This window comes from Baudoinia panamericana (genome assembly GCF_000338955.1).
Source record: "Baudoinia panamericana UAMH 10762 unplaced genomic scaffold BAUCOscaffold_6, whole genome shotgun sequence".
Classification (NCBI taxonomy): domain Eukaryota; kingdom Fungi; phylum Ascomycota; class Dothideomycetes; order Mycosphaerellales; family Teratosphaeriaceae; genus Baudoinia; species Baudoinia panamericana.
In genome coordinates this window covers 938,415-953,650 of record NW_006911262.1, presented here as the reverse complement: position 1 = coordinate 953,650, position 15,236 = coordinate 938,415, and the positions used below count along the sequence as shown (strand labels likewise).

The 15,236-nt window shown below is 56.3% G+C and overlaps 7 protein-coding genes across 7 annotated transcripts; 3 read left to right on the top strand and 4 right to left on the bottom strand.

Moving 5' to 3' along the window:
- Positions 1-84: 84 nt before the first annotated feature.
- BAUCODRAFT_33965 (uncharacterized protein) lies at positions 85-1,130 on the bottom strand. The gene is made up of 3 exons (XM_007677930.1): positions 1,027-1,130; positions 729-936; positions 85-664 (listed from the first exon to the last, which is right to left on the bottom strand). The coding sequence occupies exons 1-3, from the start codon at positions 1,058-1,060 to the stop codon at positions 214-216; spliced, it is 693 nt and encodes a 230-aa protein (XP_007676120.1). The 5' UTR covers positions 1,061-1,130; the 3' UTR covers positions 85-213.
- Positions 1,131-1,605: 475 nt separating this feature from the next.
- Positions 1,606-3,653, top strand: BAUCODRAFT_69456 (uncharacterized protein; the record flags this gene model as incomplete). The annotated part of the gene is made up of 4 exons (XM_007678060.1): positions 1,606-2,049; positions 2,114-2,260; positions 2,313-3,350; positions 3,381-3,653. The coding sequence occupies 4 exons, from the start codon at positions 1,606-1,608 to the stop codon at positions 3,651-3,653; spliced, it is 1,902 nt and encodes a 633-aa protein (XP_007676250.1).
- Positions 3,654-3,861: 208 nt separating this feature from the next.
- On the bottom strand, positions 3,862-7,752 carry BAUCODRAFT_148179 (uncharacterized protein; the record flags this gene model as incomplete). Its single annotated transcript, XM_007678402.1, has 1 exon — positions 3,862-7,752. One exon carries the CDS (start codon positions 7,750-7,752, stop codon positions 3,862-3,864), a length of 3,891 nt encoding a protein of 1,296 aa, XP_007676592.1.
- Positions 7,753-8,890: 1,138 nt separating this feature from the next.
- Positions 8,891-10,165, top strand: BAUCODRAFT_51760 (uncharacterized protein; the record flags this gene model as incomplete). The annotated part of the gene is made up of 4 exons (XM_007678035.1): positions 8,891-9,050; positions 9,103-9,234; positions 9,288-9,712; positions 9,767-10,165. Coding segments are annotated over 4 exons (1,116 nt in total), but the record flags the coding sequence as incomplete, so codon positions are not given.
- A 329-nt stretch (positions 10,166-10,494) lies between these two features.
- On the bottom strand, positions 10,495-10,767 carry BAUCODRAFT_69406 (uncharacterized protein; the record flags this gene model as incomplete). Its single annotated transcript, XM_007678057.1, has 1 exon — positions 10,495-10,767. A coding segment is annotated over one exon (273 nt), but the record flags the coding sequence as incomplete, so codon positions are not given.
- Positions 10,768-11,732: 965 nt separating this feature from the next.
- BAUCODRAFT_33958 (uncharacterized protein) lies at positions 11,733-12,627 on the top strand. Its single transcript, XM_007677929.1, has 2 exons — positions 11,733-12,373; positions 12,475-12,627. Exons 1-2 carry the CDS (start codon positions 12,129-12,131, stop codon positions 12,494-12,496), a joined length of 267 nt encoding a protein of 88 aa, XP_007676119.1. The 5' UTR covers positions 11,733-12,128; the 3' UTR covers positions 12,497-12,627.
- A 99-nt stretch (positions 12,628-12,726) lies between these two features.
- On the bottom strand, positions 12,727-14,940 carry BAUCODRAFT_576260 (uncharacterized protein; the record flags this gene model as incomplete). Its single annotated transcript, XM_007678401.1, has 2 exons — positions 12,727-14,789; positions 14,848-14,940. 2 exons carry the CDS (start codon positions 14,938-14,940, stop codon positions 13,071-13,073), a joined length of 1,812 nt encoding a protein of 603 aa, XP_007676591.1. The 3' UTR covers positions 12,727-13,070.
- Positions 14,941-15,236: the final 296 nt, after the last annotated feature.

Here is a 15,236-nt window from a genome sequence, read left to right as displayed (position 1 = left end):
CTTTGATAATCGGGGATTGTGACCATGCGGTCGTATTACGATGCTGATATGTTACACTGCGGTCAGCCTGTTCTATACACACCTTGCCCTGACCCAACATATTTTCTCCAAGAGTCTTTTCAGTGCAAACGCTAGAGACGCCTCACTCAAGCCGCCTTTGAAGCAACTCTCGCGTCGCTGCCCTCACAAGCAATGGCTCGAACAGTCTACATCTTAACCCTTGAGCCCAAGCTTGCTCATCAAGCTCCCACTCGCCGAGCCTGGTTCCATGATCCCGAGAAGACTCTTCCACACCTGCCCAGGCTCCTGACTCGCATCGACCTTACTCCAGATGCCCGTCTTGCGGTAGTAGTCAGTCACCGGACCAGTCTGGTCGTGGTACGTTCCCAACCGTTTCTTCAGCGTCGCCTCATTGTCGTCGCTTCTTTGAATGAGCGGCTCGCCGGTCACATCGTCGGTCATGTCCTTCTTGGGCGGGTTGAAGATCTTGTGGTATGAACGTCCGGAGGCCGGGTGGATCAGACGTCCAGTGATGCGGGCCACGAGGAGTTCGTCGGGGATTTGCAGCTCAATGGCGTACTTGAGCGGCTTGTGTTGGATCGAAAGCATGCCGTCGAGCTTCTCAGCTTGCGGGACGGTGCGCGGGAAACCGTCCAGGATGAAGCTGTTCAAGCGTAAGCATGCAATTCAACCGATTCCGTCCTCGACAATACGGATTGGTGACACACCCGCTCTTGCACTCCTTGTTGTTGTCCAGCTCGTTCTGGATCATGTTCACCATGATCTCGTCCGAAACCAGCTTGCCCTCGTCCATGATCTTCTTTGCTTGCCGGCCCAACTCGGTTTTAGCCGCGACTTGGGCGCGCAGCATGTCGCCGGTCGCCAAGTGACAGCAGCCATATCGCTCCTTGATTTTGGGCGCTTGCGTGCCCTTGCCTATACTACTGTTAGACCGAGTCTACGCGCAACACTAATCTGCATGCTTCATTCGTGCGTGAAGCACTCTGATGGAAGTGGAAGACACACCAGCACCCGGCGGCCCAATCAAAATCATCCGCATGCCATCCGTCGAGCCAGACGGCGCAGGCGTGGAACTGCTGTTCCCACCATGCCCGCGTAACCGCGACTCAAGATCCAACACCCTATCCTCCAACTTCTGCACCGTAGCCTTCAGTTGGTCGATCAAAGAGTCCGCCATCTTGACTTCCTCCCACACAGTGACAGCCGGACCGAGGCAGAAGGGCAAGAGGAAGAGGTAGAGGAGGATGTGAAGGAAAAGCGCCAACGCGATTCGAGCTTCAGCTTCCGGGTAACTTTTCGCTGGAGTTGGCTAGGGGAGGCTCAAAGCTGCATCGGCGGGCTGGAAGCTTTGCCTTGCCCTCGGCCTGCGGCGGTTCTCAATGATTGTGCCCCGTGCGTTAGCCATTTACCCGCGTTAGTCAGCAGTGCTCGACGAAGGTTGCACGAAGGCAATGTATGCGCTGGACTTGTGTCACCATTGACCATACACAAACTCGGACGGGGTGAATGCGAAGCGACTGTGTGATGGATACGGAGACAATGGCATCCAGATCAACCGGCTGAAGGAGCTGCTGTGCGCCAACCATGGCAACTCCAAGTACCTTCAACCCTCTCGTATGCGTGGTTGACTTCCATCACGCCCGCGGACCAGAGATCGAACACTGGATCGGCGTCCCAGATGACGTCGACCCAGCGGCCGAGAATGACTGGCAACTGATTCCATATATGGCTCTGCCGGATGGAGCACATCAATCTGATGAGGAGTTCAGCTATTTCTCGCTCGTGTACAAGGCACAGACTGGCCAGGATGTCGTGCCCACCAGTGTCTTCGGCATCAGTTGCTGTCATAGGATTCCCGCGGCTGATCTCGTTTGGAAGAGTGAAGATGTCACGAGGAGTGCCGTGCAGAAAGCTGTGGTGGCCATCACCGACAAGCCGGAAAGGTTTAGCAAGTTGAGGGAGAAGCTGAGTGTGGTCACGCGGGCTTGGTTCGCGCAGAAGGATTTTAGAGATGTCGAGATACTGCAGGTGGGTCAGTGTCACACATGGTCGACCCGCCTTCAGAAGGCTGTCAGGCTGATTGGTGTTGTAGCGATTCCGCGACAACCTCTGCGCAGACCCCGGTGATGCAGTGGAAGATGAAGCGCAGCAGTACTTTGGCCTGAGCCTGAGAGAAATGGTTCACCACTTCAAGTGGCAAATGTTGGTACTGTTCAAGTGCCTCTTGATACAGCCAAAGGTACAGAATCCAGCAATACCCTTCGGTTACAGCATTGTCTGACGTACTTAAGATGCTCTTCTTCGGCTCTCACTGTGAACGAGTCTGCCAGGTGCAATTCTCGCTCATCTCTCTCATACCGAACCTCGTGCGCAGCCTGCAAGACTGCGCCGACCCGCAGATGGACCGATACGCTGAGACGCTACGCAAGCCGGACTCTGTCCGAACCAGTGATCGATCGTCGTTGCTCACGTACATGGGCGCGCCGTTACAGCTGTTCGGCAAAGGCAGTGTCTTCGGCCCATACACGCCGCTGCAGCAACTGGACATCTTGACTGACCTAGATACGAGAAGCTATGTGGTTGGAAGTACTAACAGCCTGCTCATCCAGCAGAAGGATCGGTACTGTGACATGCTCGTCGACCTCGACGAGAATATCATCTACATCTTGTCTCCAACTCTACGCTCCGCGCTCACGCTCTCCGTAGCTGACCGCAGATGGGCGGACTTCCTGACGCAGCAAGTGACCGAAACGTGGGATGAGATGGACCCATCGCGGCCCAAAACGCATGGCTACGCCGGAAGCGAAGAGTTCATCCGCTTGCAGTTCGAAGAGTACCTACTGGCGCTCCTCTCCGCAGAGAAGTATCACCAGTATCTAGCATCCCGCAAAGACGGCGATCCCAAAGCGCTCCTGGCCGACGTCGACGGTGACCCGTCTCTCGACTTCGCACAACCATTCCTCGAGGCCTGGCGAGAGACGGGAAACTACAAGCTCTGGCTTCGATCGACGGACAGTCAGCTCTTCGACATCGTCGAGCCGCGGCATCCTTGTGCAGGCGGGCTGACAATGGAAGATGTGCAGCGTCGGCTCGCCGCCCAGGTTGCCGAACTGCATCTTGACGAGCGCTTTAATCAGACTCGCGAGGTCGTCAATAAGCGCCTAGCCGACGGTCGAGTTCAGGTCACTACTGCTTTCAATAAGGTCTGGGCGGATATCGAGGTGATGAGGGAGGCTCAGCGTAAGCGATCGGAGGAAGCGAAGGCCGCGGGTCCTCCCGCCGTCGTAGAGGGCGCTGCCAAGCCGTCGTCGCCGCCAGCATTAAGCAGAGTGCAACGGGCGGACTTACAGCAGGCTCAGGCAAGCGTGGCGGCTGCTAGTCAACGAGCGGGTGCGTACCTGAACTCCTGGGGTGCGTGGGCGGCGGAGAAACGGCGGACGGGCTGGTCTCGTCCTGGCGGTGAAGGGGCTGCAGGCAGCGACAAGGTTAAGGAGAGACCCGCCGTCACTACTGTCAGCGAGTTGGCAAGAGATGATGTGCATAGAATGACCACGCAACTGGACGCTACTGCGTGGGCTAAAAGCCCGGAGCCTGAGAAAGACACGCCTGGTGCGGGCAAAGAAGCTGGCTAGTGTAGTCGGAGGAAGGGTAGCTGGTATCACATGCTTATGTACTACCCCACCTGTAATGTCTTTCGCCTCCCGAACGCCCATTGTCACTTGGGCATCATCACCCGATGATGCAGGCCGTCGTTAGCAATGCGTCCTATATTCCCGCCATGTGCATCAGCGACCTCAATCCATACTGCAATCCCAGCAGTCTACAGAAATGTAATTTTCGTCACAACCAGCCGTCCAACAAATGCTGCACTATGCTCATCATATCGTCGACAGCATCGAGTTCCTCATCCAGATGCTCACGCATCCACGCGCCGATTCTATCTTCGCGCTCCGCCGTTTGCCGCAGAATCGTACGCAAGGTCCTAGCGCCTCCATGACTGAATAGCCGCGCGAGAACGTCGCCATCAATATGCTTGTCGACCGGTGTCGGTACAGTAGTCCGTACCACAATCTCATTCCTTGACAACTTGGAGCTAAAGCCCATAGGCAAGGCCCTCTGATCTCGCGCGAAGCCGGACTCGGAGAGGTCGTACAGCGGGCTTTCGTACGAGTGCGGTGAGATAAGCCCGTTCCACTCGCATAGTCTTTGCAACCACGAAAGGCGTCGCCAGAGTCGCTCGTCAAGCACGGCCACTCCGATTAAAGTGCCATCGACCGCTGCCGCTACGATGTCATTGAGCAAGACGCCAGTGGGCGGCGAAGGCTTCCACTTCGGGCGCACGTTGGCTTGTCGTAGTCGCATAAATGAGCGAGGTGAGCGAGCTTCGAAGATGATGTTGGAGGCAGTAGGAAGGGTTGCTTCTCCATCCGCAACCGTCGGATGCGCTGTCATTCCCACAAGCTGACCGTATTTCGTCGACAGCAAACTGAGGCGTGGCTTACTCTCGTCGCCTAGGTCCAGTATCAGGTGGCTTAGGGAGCTGTGGCCTTGCGGTGCAGTCTCAACAACGCGCAGGCGCGGTCGGCCTTGGGCTTCCGTGCGGTCCGTACTCAGTCGCAATCTCACAAGCGAGTCGCTCATAGTCGAGATAGCGATGATTGCTGCATCCACCGACACGTACACACCCGGACTTGCAAGCTTGTATGGCACACACAGCGGCTCCCACTTGCTGGCTCCCGAATCAAAGCGATACAAGCAGATCAGTGTGCCGTAGCATACCACGAATGTCAGCTCGTCAAATAGCGACAGTGCGTACACCGGGTCATCAAGTTTGATGACCGTGCCCATTTCGGCAGTGACGACTTCCCAATTGCGCAGTCTGGGTTGGAGGAAGGTCACCCTTCCACCTTGTGCTCCAGATCTGCGAATGTAGCTTCCGCCGATGAGAACGAACGAGTACGTCTTGTTGTCCGCGGTGAAAGACCACTCAAGTAGGCTGAAGACACGCTCGCCAGGCTGCATGTCGAATGTGAAAGACGGCTCGTTCGCCCGGGAGGGAATGAAGTCGATTGCAGGCCAGATCTGCCGCTTCTCCTCTGCGCGAGATGCCGCTGTTGGTATGGTTCTGATTGTAGTCCTAATAGACGCCACGACGAGACTCCTGTGTTGCTCTGCGTATATGACACGGGTCGGTGTACCACTGACGGGAAGCTGTCGGGCTACCGCTGACGGCATCCGATCCAATTCCACCATCATGAACTCGTCGCCCATAACAAGCATCATGGTCTCGCCTTCATCGGAGTCGATATGGTCGGGTGGTGGCCATTGTGCACATGCGGATAGTTGACCCTGCGCGAGCTCTGGCTGTTCTTTGTCAACGACCCAGATATTGTCAATGATCATTGACTTTGCGCTACCACCCGTCCAGCTGAGGAGACAAGTATCTGTACTGCTCATAGCATAGGCCTGATGCGGCCTGCCTGGAAGAGAAGCCAGCCTGACGCTGCTGTGGCTGAACCCGGAGACATGCGTATCTGCGCAGCGCAAAACCTTGTATTGGTCAACTTCGATGGTTGAGCACAGCAGCCTGCCGTCACGCAGCCCGCAGACAACCAGAACGCGGTCACTCTCCGTTGTGCATAGAATGGCAAGGTTATCGCACGGTGTGCGATTTTCCGTATCCTCGTTTGTGGAGATGCGGCAGGCTTCGCTCAGCGCAGTCTCGCTATCACCCGTCAAGCACAGAATGCCATCTTCAGCCGTTGCAACGACCATGAATAGCTGCCCTTGAGCACGATCCACAGCAAGTGCTAGAGGTGGTGATGGTAAACTTGCAACCTTGTGCGGGTCCAAAGTGTTGACATCGCTGTCTTCGGCGTCCACGGGCGGAATCGTAGTGGCACAGAGAATGCATTCTCCATTTTTTACCTCAGCTGTATAGATTCGGGAAAAGCTAGTGTCAATTACTGCGGCGACGATCGTCTCCTCGCTTGTGCAACGCCTATGAATGGTGTCTTCGAAGTTAGCGATCAAGCTGCCAGTCACAGCGATGCCTTTATCGGTGACTTGTACAAGCTGTGTGTCGACCGTCGAAGCTGCTGCAAGTGTGCGGTAGTCCGCATCAAGCGCAGAGACATCGTCTGGACCGAGCTCTGCAGGATCATCGTCCTCAGGAATCTGCAAGAAACGGGTCGATGTAGGGGTTGCCAGTACGATTAGGAGCGAGCCATCGGAGGCTAGAGGTAGTGACCACATTGAGGTCACCACATGTAGGTTCTCCAAGGTAAAGAAGGTTGATAGACGAGCTTCCAGACCGAAACGCAGCTCGGTGATACTGCCGTACGGCTCGCGTCCTGAGGTAACGAACAGTCCGTCTCTCGAGCGAGCTGACCTTCCATGCGACTGCGGTAACCTGGTGGCAACCATGTCTGTTACAGAAGCCCAGTTCGGGATCGTCTGGATGAGCTCCAAACTCATCGTATCAAGCCTACTGAGTTCGTTGACCCTGCCATTCCTTGTTGGAAAGTGCCCGATAGCCACTACGCGCCCCGTGCTCATTTCACCAGCAACCGCAAGGATGTCTGGATCGTCTGGCCCACCAAGAGAGGCAAACGCCGTGCCAACATGACAGTCAAAGTGGCCAGCGCGGTCTGCTGTAAGGCCACTGTTTACGGCTGCGTGGAGCAGGAAAACCAAGCCGTCTTCGCGGATCAGATAGATGTGATCTTTGTTCCGAGCCGCTGCACGATTTCGCTGCGGGCGGCACCAGCTCGTCCAAACCGGTTCCATAGGTGACAGTCCTGCGCACCTTGCGTCTAAGTCCATGTCTTCGCAGGACGTTTCATGCAGCGAGCCAGATAATATGTCCTCGCACCTAATGATGCTGCTGCCACTGATGAGGAGGAAGGCAGCGTTCTGGAGTGGTATAAGCAAGCTGATGACGGTGTTCGCTGTTGACAGCGGGTGCGGAGTGTGAGCCTGGGCATGATGAATGTCGGACGTATAGTACCAGTCATAGTATACAGCGAAATTTCTTCTCTGATCGGTAAGGATAAGCAGGAGTATGATATGATCCTCGTCCCTCTCGGGAGGGATGAGAAACTCCATATGCTGAATGACACCTTGCACTTGCAGCTGCCTCTCGGTAGCGACGGGACACCAGTCGGGATTCTTCGTCTGCAGCTCATGCTGTATTCTGTCCTTGCGTTTCAATGAATATAATACGACCTGCCGCTCAAGTGCTGCCACGGCCAGTGCTCTCGATTGCGGATCGACGGCAAGGTGCTGACCCGGTTGGAAAAGGGTTCGATCAAATCTCGGTAAAGGGCAGGCTTGATGGATGAATTGGAAAGATCCATCTTCGCTGGAGTCGAGATAGAGAAAGAGCACGTCGTTGGTGGACAAGGTCAGTAATATGCAGTCCGGCGGTGTCTTGGTGGATTTGGTTGAAGTATTGCCTCTCTCGGCTTTGACCAGCAACTCCTCCTCTGGTGTACTCTGTTCGATGTTGAGGACCTTCGCGCTTCGAATCTGAGCGTCGAAATCATCCTTCGTGGCGAGGTGCTGCAGCCGCCCTTCATGGCCGATATGCTTGACATGAATGAAGTCTGAGCCGACAAACACCACATCATTCAGATAGCCGTCGCGGAGCCTGGCATGCAATAACCAATGCACCACAGGACTTCTGACCAACGTCTTTGTAAGAATTCCAGCAGGTAGTGTCTGGTCCATGTCTCGGTCATGGCACACTGAACATGAGTCAAATGCAAGCGCTTCGATTCTCTCGTTATTGATGGCTTTAGTAGACCTGACGGCTATCGTAATCTACGCAACAAACAGGCACTGTACAAGACTTCTCCATGTCTTGATACCGTCGCTATCCCCACCGCTAAGGACGACCTACCGGAGCTGATGCGTCGGATAACGTGCTGTCTAGGTGTTGCAGACAACTGCACTGCCAAGATGCGTAGTTGTGTTGATATGCAGAATCGTTCGCCTTGCATGAAAGAGGAGCTAGCTATCCTACGGAAGCGGCAGATGTCACATATGTTCTGGTTTACCGCCGGCTCATTGGTCAGTGTGTGGCCGAGTAGCGGGCAGCACAGCGTCCAAGTTGCTGAGTCCGACTTCCTTGCCACTGCTGCAGTGACTGCGCTACTGGCGGGAGCGTAGCGAATTGAGGACCCGAGACGAAGGTGCCCGGAAGCGAATGGCGCAATAGGCTCACAGAGCTGTCCAGGATCTCTCGCAAATATGGTCTACACCTGTCGTTGGTGGCGCTGACTAAAGGCTGTGAAGCTGCTGCAAAGCCCACCCGTATGCGTCGTCCACCAAGTCACATGGTCAGTAACCCGGAAGTACGCGCATAAGATCTTGATGGAAGCAAGCCACGTCCTGCGGGCTCCAGTAAATTGACAAATCGCTGGCCGCTTGATCCTACCATTCCCACAGGCAAGTTCATACGATGCTGGCGCTGTAGGCTATTGTTGCGGCTGGACGGGACACCTGACGGAAAACTGTCCGGTAACGACTTTCGACGATGGGTTGAAAAGGACAAGACATAGTCGATAAAGAGTGGATCCTGTCCAGATACGGTTAGCTCCATCTGGCCTGCACTGCATTGACTGCAGGAAACGGATGTGACCATGCGGTTAGAATGACCAAATGTAGCAACACTCCGTCCAGTTCAATGCACGAATGATGTGCAGCGGCGGCGGTTCGTGCACGAGCCCCAATGGCACTCTCCGCCACCGACTGTGTGGACTCGTCTATCGCCCCGTTCCCCAAGGCTACCGGCAGCGATCTTATGATGCCCGCCGAAAGCCACCTTGAGAGGAACACCAGTCAAGCTCAGAGTCCTGACACGTCTGCCGCAGTCCCTTCCTGGAGAGAGGCGCCACTGTCAGAGACGGAACGGCTCAAAGTGTTGCAAATACTAAGCGCCTCTAGAGACCGCAACCTTAATGCATTGCGGGACTTAGCAACCTCAGAAGGCGGTCTAATAGAGGATGAAGTCAGACGCACAGCTTGTATATCGTCCGTAATTGGCTCAATCGAACGTGTGTGCTGATGCAAGGGCAGGGCCAGTGCTTCTTGGCACCAACGGCGACCAACAGGGTGCGGCTCAATCAGAATGGAAGTTGCTGCCAAAGCACAAAGATGAGGATCAGGTGCAGTTAGACGTCAATCGGGCTTTTGTGTACTATCCTGAAGGTACGCATGAACCACCCATTGCACGCAATGGTGAGCGAGACTGATGTTGTAAGACGAGTCAACCAAGCGAACAGACGCCCGCAAGCAAGAACTCTCCAATGTGATTGTTGCGGTTCTTCGAACACATCCAATGCTGCATTACTTCCAAGGGTACCACGATATTGTGCAGGTGCTACTGCTGGTGCTAGGCGCAGATGCCGCCGTACCAGCTGTGGCGCAGCTATCACTGCTTCGGATTCGTGACTTTATGTTGCCCACCATGAAAGGCACGGAGCCTCACTTGCAGCTAGTCCCGACCATAATCCATGCCGTGGATCCCGGCCTTTACAAGCACCTGTCAAATATGCAGCCATTCTTTGCATTGGCCGCCACCCTCACCCTCTACGCTCACGATATTGAAGAGTATGGCGACATCGCAAGGCTCTTCGACTTCCTCTTAGCCAGTGCAGCGGTGACCCCACTGTATCTCTATGCTGCAGTACGTCATTAACAAGCTATGGCAAGTCTACAACGGCTGACGTCGGGCTCATAGATTGTAATATCGCGCAAACAGGAGCTTCTCGACTTTGAAGCTGATGAACCGGAAATGCTTTATGCCGTGCTGTCAAAGCTACCCAAACCGCTCGATCTTGATGAACTGATCCAGCAGACCATGGCGATCTTCCGAGCACATCCGCCTGAAAGCTTGCCTGGGATGGTCTGGCCGCAGGTGTCCTCCAACAGCGTGCTAAAAACCACACGGGACCCTCGAGCGCTAAGCCAGCAAACTTTGAGCGACGGTGAACGCATGTTTGAGAAGCAGGCTGCTGAGCTCGAGCGGGCCGAATTCCGGAAGCGCACCGTTCTGCAAATGCAGCAGCTAGCGAGGCATTACAAACGGCCTGCAGGATTGACCGGCATAGCTATAGCGGTTGCAGTCCTCGCCTATTGGGCAGCGAGTGCCGAAAGCCAGGCACCACTCATGAATTGGTTGCCGGGTTTGCTCTCCCTTCGCCAGTACGCTGCAGAGCTATTGAAAAGCCTCTCAGGCTAAATGCAAGACTTATCAGAGTTCTATTAGCCTCATGTGCTCATGCATTGGGCCTGCAAGCAGAAACGAAGCTACACTGAGGGCTTACAGCTTTTTAGAGTGGCTTCAAAGGGAATGACAAAGGTCCCATGCAAGTTGCGCCCAAAGCCTCTACGCCGATGGTTAAGCATAGCGACTGGCCAGCAGCCGCAACCTACTCTAACAATGATCACATCCGCTGCCAACCGTCCTCAGAAAGCAGCCTGGCCCTCTGCCTCCCCATTCAGCTCTCTAACCGCACGCTCCGCCAACTCACTCCTCAACCCTGCCACCTCCACCTCCCTGCTCAGCCGGTCCCACTCTCTCAGCCCCTTTCGCTTCCGCGCTTCCTTCTCCTCGATCACCTTGCGCAGCTTCTCGGCCTCGTCCTGCAGCTTCTGCAAGCGACTAGTATCGATCAGTGGTTCGGCCGCACGCCCGCCCTCGACAACCTTGGGCAGATCCGCGAGGGCGGGATGCACGCGGGTATTGGACGAGGCTGAGGGACCGTCGGGGATTTGCTGGCCGTTTGGTGCAAAACGTTGAGTGCGTGGATAGGTGGTGGCGGTGCTGTTGTTGCTACTCCTGAAGCCTCCGGGTCCTGATGGAGGCGTGACTGTAGGTTGTTGTTGGTGGGAGAAGGAGCCTCTTGGTCCAGGCGGGGGGCCACTGTCAAAGGACTCGGTGCGTGCAAAGCTTTCACCTCTGCCGAAGCCGGGCGGCGGTGCTCCTCCGCCTCGGCCGCCGCGGAAAGGTGGTGCGCCGAAACCACCTCTAAAGCCGCCTCGTCCGCGGGATGCGAAGTCGCCGCGTGGCGCACTCGGAGCGGCTGAGACACGAGGGCCAGAAGGTGGACCTGGCGGCGGTGCGCGCTGATGCGCCGAGACAGGGACGGGGGTTGCCGAGGGTCCGGTTGGTGGCGCCACAGAGGTGGAAGGGGCACGGTAGCCCGCCGGCCCTGATGGTGGAGGGCGAGCAGGAGGCTGATCGTCCGCTCGGTATGGCTCCCTGGTCGGTAGGGCGCGGTCATCGTAGCGGTCGTCAGCATATTCCCTTTCTCTCGCTGGTGGTGGCGGGGGCGAATTGCGACGTCTTGTTGGCTCAGTCGGCGGGGCACGGTATGGCTCGCGTTCGTACGGATCTCTGGGTGGCGGTCTGCTTGATCTGTCGTCTGCTGGTTGCTGGAGAGCAAGACGGCTTGGATGCACTGGCGGCGATGATCGTCTCGAGGTAGCGACCGAATCTCTGCCAGCGTCGTCATTCGCGTAGTCCTGTCTGACATAGCCTCTCGGAGAAGGAGACCTAGCAGCCCTTCTCCTGTCATCCACCGCTCGAGGATCGATCCTATCGTTCCTCGCGGGTGGGGAGCGTGAGCGCATTCTGTAGTCTCGAGCAGATCCTCGGGCCGGCGATGCAGGCCTCCTATCCCTTGGTCCCGGCGAGTATCGACGCTGAGGTGGATCTGCAACCCTTGCAGGCGGATAGTCATCGTATCTGCCTCCTCTGGGCGGCGAGGCTAGTCGTTCTCGCTTCGCAGGAGGTGGTGGTGTGCGTCGCCCTCGACTCCCAACCGGCGACGGTTCTCTAACCCTCTTCAACAGAGGCGGACTACGCTCCCGGTACCGTGGGGCCGGAGAACTGGTCGCAGGCGCATAGCCTCTGTCATGGTTATCTCTGGCGTAACCACGGTCGTCGCGATACTCGCGCGGGGGCTCCCTCCTGTATAGATCATCTCTCGGTAGGTCTTCCCTCCTAAGAGCTGGGGGTGGAGAGCGCGGTCGTGCTCGGTATGCCTCTCCGCCTCTCACATCTCGTACATCGCGCACGTCTCGGTACCTCGCTGGTGATGGCGTGCGTTTTCTCACCTCTTCCCGTCGTGGAGGGCTCCGGCTGCGTGGTCTTGCTGCCCGGTAGGTATCGCTGTACTCTGCGCGTCTGGGAGGAGAGCGAGCGCGATAGCCGTCTGCTCCTGGCCGCAAAGGAGGTGATCGGGGCGCGCGTGGTGGAGGCGAGTGTTCACGTGGTGCTCCAGGTCGGTATGACTGACCTCTACCGCCCTGGTACTGGTCGGGAAAGGCTTCACCTCGGTGTCTGATCATTGTGCTTACATCAGCTTGGTCTCGAGAGCTTCACGGCAAGTCTCATTATGGGTATGCTTGTGCGAATATGTAGTGATGGCTGGATAACCGTACCTCCTATCTCTGTCCATGGTAGGTTTCACTGCCAGTCTCCTAACGTCGTCACAAGCTCCAAGGCGTTCAATAGTTGTAGCAAGTGACACCGTTCGGTACATTAGATGTTGCTGTTCGCTATGCTATAGTGCGTTACGTTGCGGCGGTTGTGTCGCTAGAAGCTCCTGAAGAAGTTCGCGTGCTGGAAAGCGGAGGCTTGGCACAGCAGGCTCTTAGTCCATCACGTGCCTTTACCTCCTCTCGTCTTCACTGCCACCCGCAGTTCCTCATGCTAGACGTCCTGACAATGCCGGGCGGCCTTTGGATAGCAGTCACTCGCTTACCACCTGAATTTCTCACTGTACCCTGCCATGCAACAAACCGCGAATCTGAAAGCAATTCTTGACTGACGATCCATTTCTTGATATCCCAGTCGCACTCATGGCCTAATAAACGTCCACCCGGACTCTTCCATAAGGGCCTCCGGCCTTCCAGCCAGCATTGGGTATCTCAAGCCTCCACGATCGTCAATCGCAGAAGTGAAGGCCCCTTCCAGCCCCAGCATATAGTACAGCCATCCGTCCAATCACGAATATATCCCACCCCAGTAAAGCGCATCATCTTCTTCCCTTCCTCTCCTGATCCCTCTTCTGCCTCTTCGCACTCTCCTCCGCAATCATCTGACTCAAATCCTCCTGATCCACCTGCCACCCCACTCCGCCCGCACCACCACCTCCTTGCTGCCTCTGCGCCTCATATTGCTTCCTCACCTCATCCTTCGACAAGCGATCCTCCCGCTCCAGCGCATCCACATCTACCGACACATCCAGATCGCCCGCCTTCCTCTTACTGCCTCTTGACTCCTGGCCTAAGACAGGCACATTTGATGGGTTGAGATTGTACGCCTTTTCGCCTCCAAAGAAGCCCTCGGCGCGAATGGAGCGCTCGTGCAACACCTGGCCTGCGCTGCGTGGGTGGTGCGATTCTTCCGTCTCCGTCCCACGCCGCTGTTTTCGCAAGTTAAACTCTTCGGCCATGCTGTGCGTGCCCGCAAAGTCCGTGGGCACCGTACTGTGCATCCCACTTGGCGTCGCAGTGCCAATAGCCGGAGTTTGCATACCCGCACCGATATCTTCCGCCTTGCCCTCATCGTCTCCTTCTTCATCGCCTTCCTCATCCTCCTCTTCTTCCTCTTCTTCCTCTTCTGCCAATGGCTGCAGTTCACCCCACAAGCTCTTGTCAACAACCTCCGCCTGTGGCGCCTGATCTTGCCCCGCATCCGCCGTGCCGAACACATCACCACCCCACAACGGCCTGTTCTGCTCGTCGAGCGGCGGCTTGCCATATCCACCCGGATGGAAACCCCACGATCCGCCAGGCGGTGGCGGCGCGTTCAAGCCCGGAACCTTTAGCGCTGGATATGACGGCGGCGGCCCGATCTTCTGCATGTTGATCAACCATGGAGGCGGTGCACCAGGCGGCATATTCAGCGCCTCTTTCAGCTCCTCACTCAGATCTCCCGGCCGTAGATGACGCAAATTCGTCTCGTACTCTTTACCCTCATAGTAGACCTCTCCGTATCTTGTCAGCTGCGGCTTCGTCTGCCGCCGGAAGAACGCCTCGTACAGCTTCTGGTAGTCGATGTCCAGCTTGCCCATCTTTGGCTGTACTCGCTCGCGCTGCCGTGATTTCAAACTCGCTTCTGCCTGCTTCTCCAACACCGCATCACGCATGTCGCTGATTCCAGTCTCCGCAATGAATTTCGGTAGCGCGAAACCAGCTTTCTCGATACCACGCTTACTACTGAGGTACTCTCGCTTCAAACTCCAGTGCGCCGGCACCGGCACAACATTCCGCGCGCTCTTAATGTTGACCAAGAGCTTGGGATCCTGCGCTGATGTATCTGTCCACTCCACAACTTCCGGCTTGCTCACAATGGCTTTCAGCTCGGCGATGGACAGCTTGTTCGCCTGCTTGCGCGCCTTCTTCGACAACTTCCTCTGAGTCTCTTCTTCCTCATCTTCGCCTTGAATGTTGTCATCGTCGTCAAAGAAGACCTCGGGCTTTTCGGGTTCTTTCAGGGCGGGGTCCTCCTTATCCGCCTCGTTGAAGCGGGCAAACACATTGGCGAACTGCGAGAACAGAGGATTGTCCGCCTCGAGCTCGAAGTCGGACACAGCGGGTACATCCTGTATTGGGTCATCATATGACGGCTCAACGGGCTGCAGCGGGTGGTTTGCATCTGCCTCATCTGGTAATGTGGTAGCTGCATTAGCCGGTGTGGGCGCGCCGTTAATCGCAGACGGTGCCTCTGATGGTGCTGGGGTCGCTGATACCTATTCATGCAGTCAGCATACCGACTCAGCGCACGTGATATTGCAAATGTGGACTCACTTCACGCTTTAGCTGCTTCTTCTTGGCTCGGCGCTGTGCATTTTTGGTTGGCTTGTGTGCCTTCGCGGGCGCCTCCGCAATCACGCCTGGCATAGTGGCCTACCTTGAGTCAATGCTTTCCGCTATCCAGCGCTCTCGAAACCTCCAAGCGATACGCTGCAGCGTCGTGACTGGTCGAGTGCGAAGGTACCGCGGTGCAATGATGGACGTGACTTGTGGTTTCGCGCGAGATCCTCTCTTCCGACACTGCTTTCCGCAGCTGTCCACCTGCCCGCGTGCTCTGCCAGGATGTGCCAATCTTACCCTCCAATGTGATGATCAGTAAGCCATTCCCTCGTGCTCTTAAGGATAGTCTTTCGCGCGAAGTGCGTTTGGTGAAGGGTGCTCGC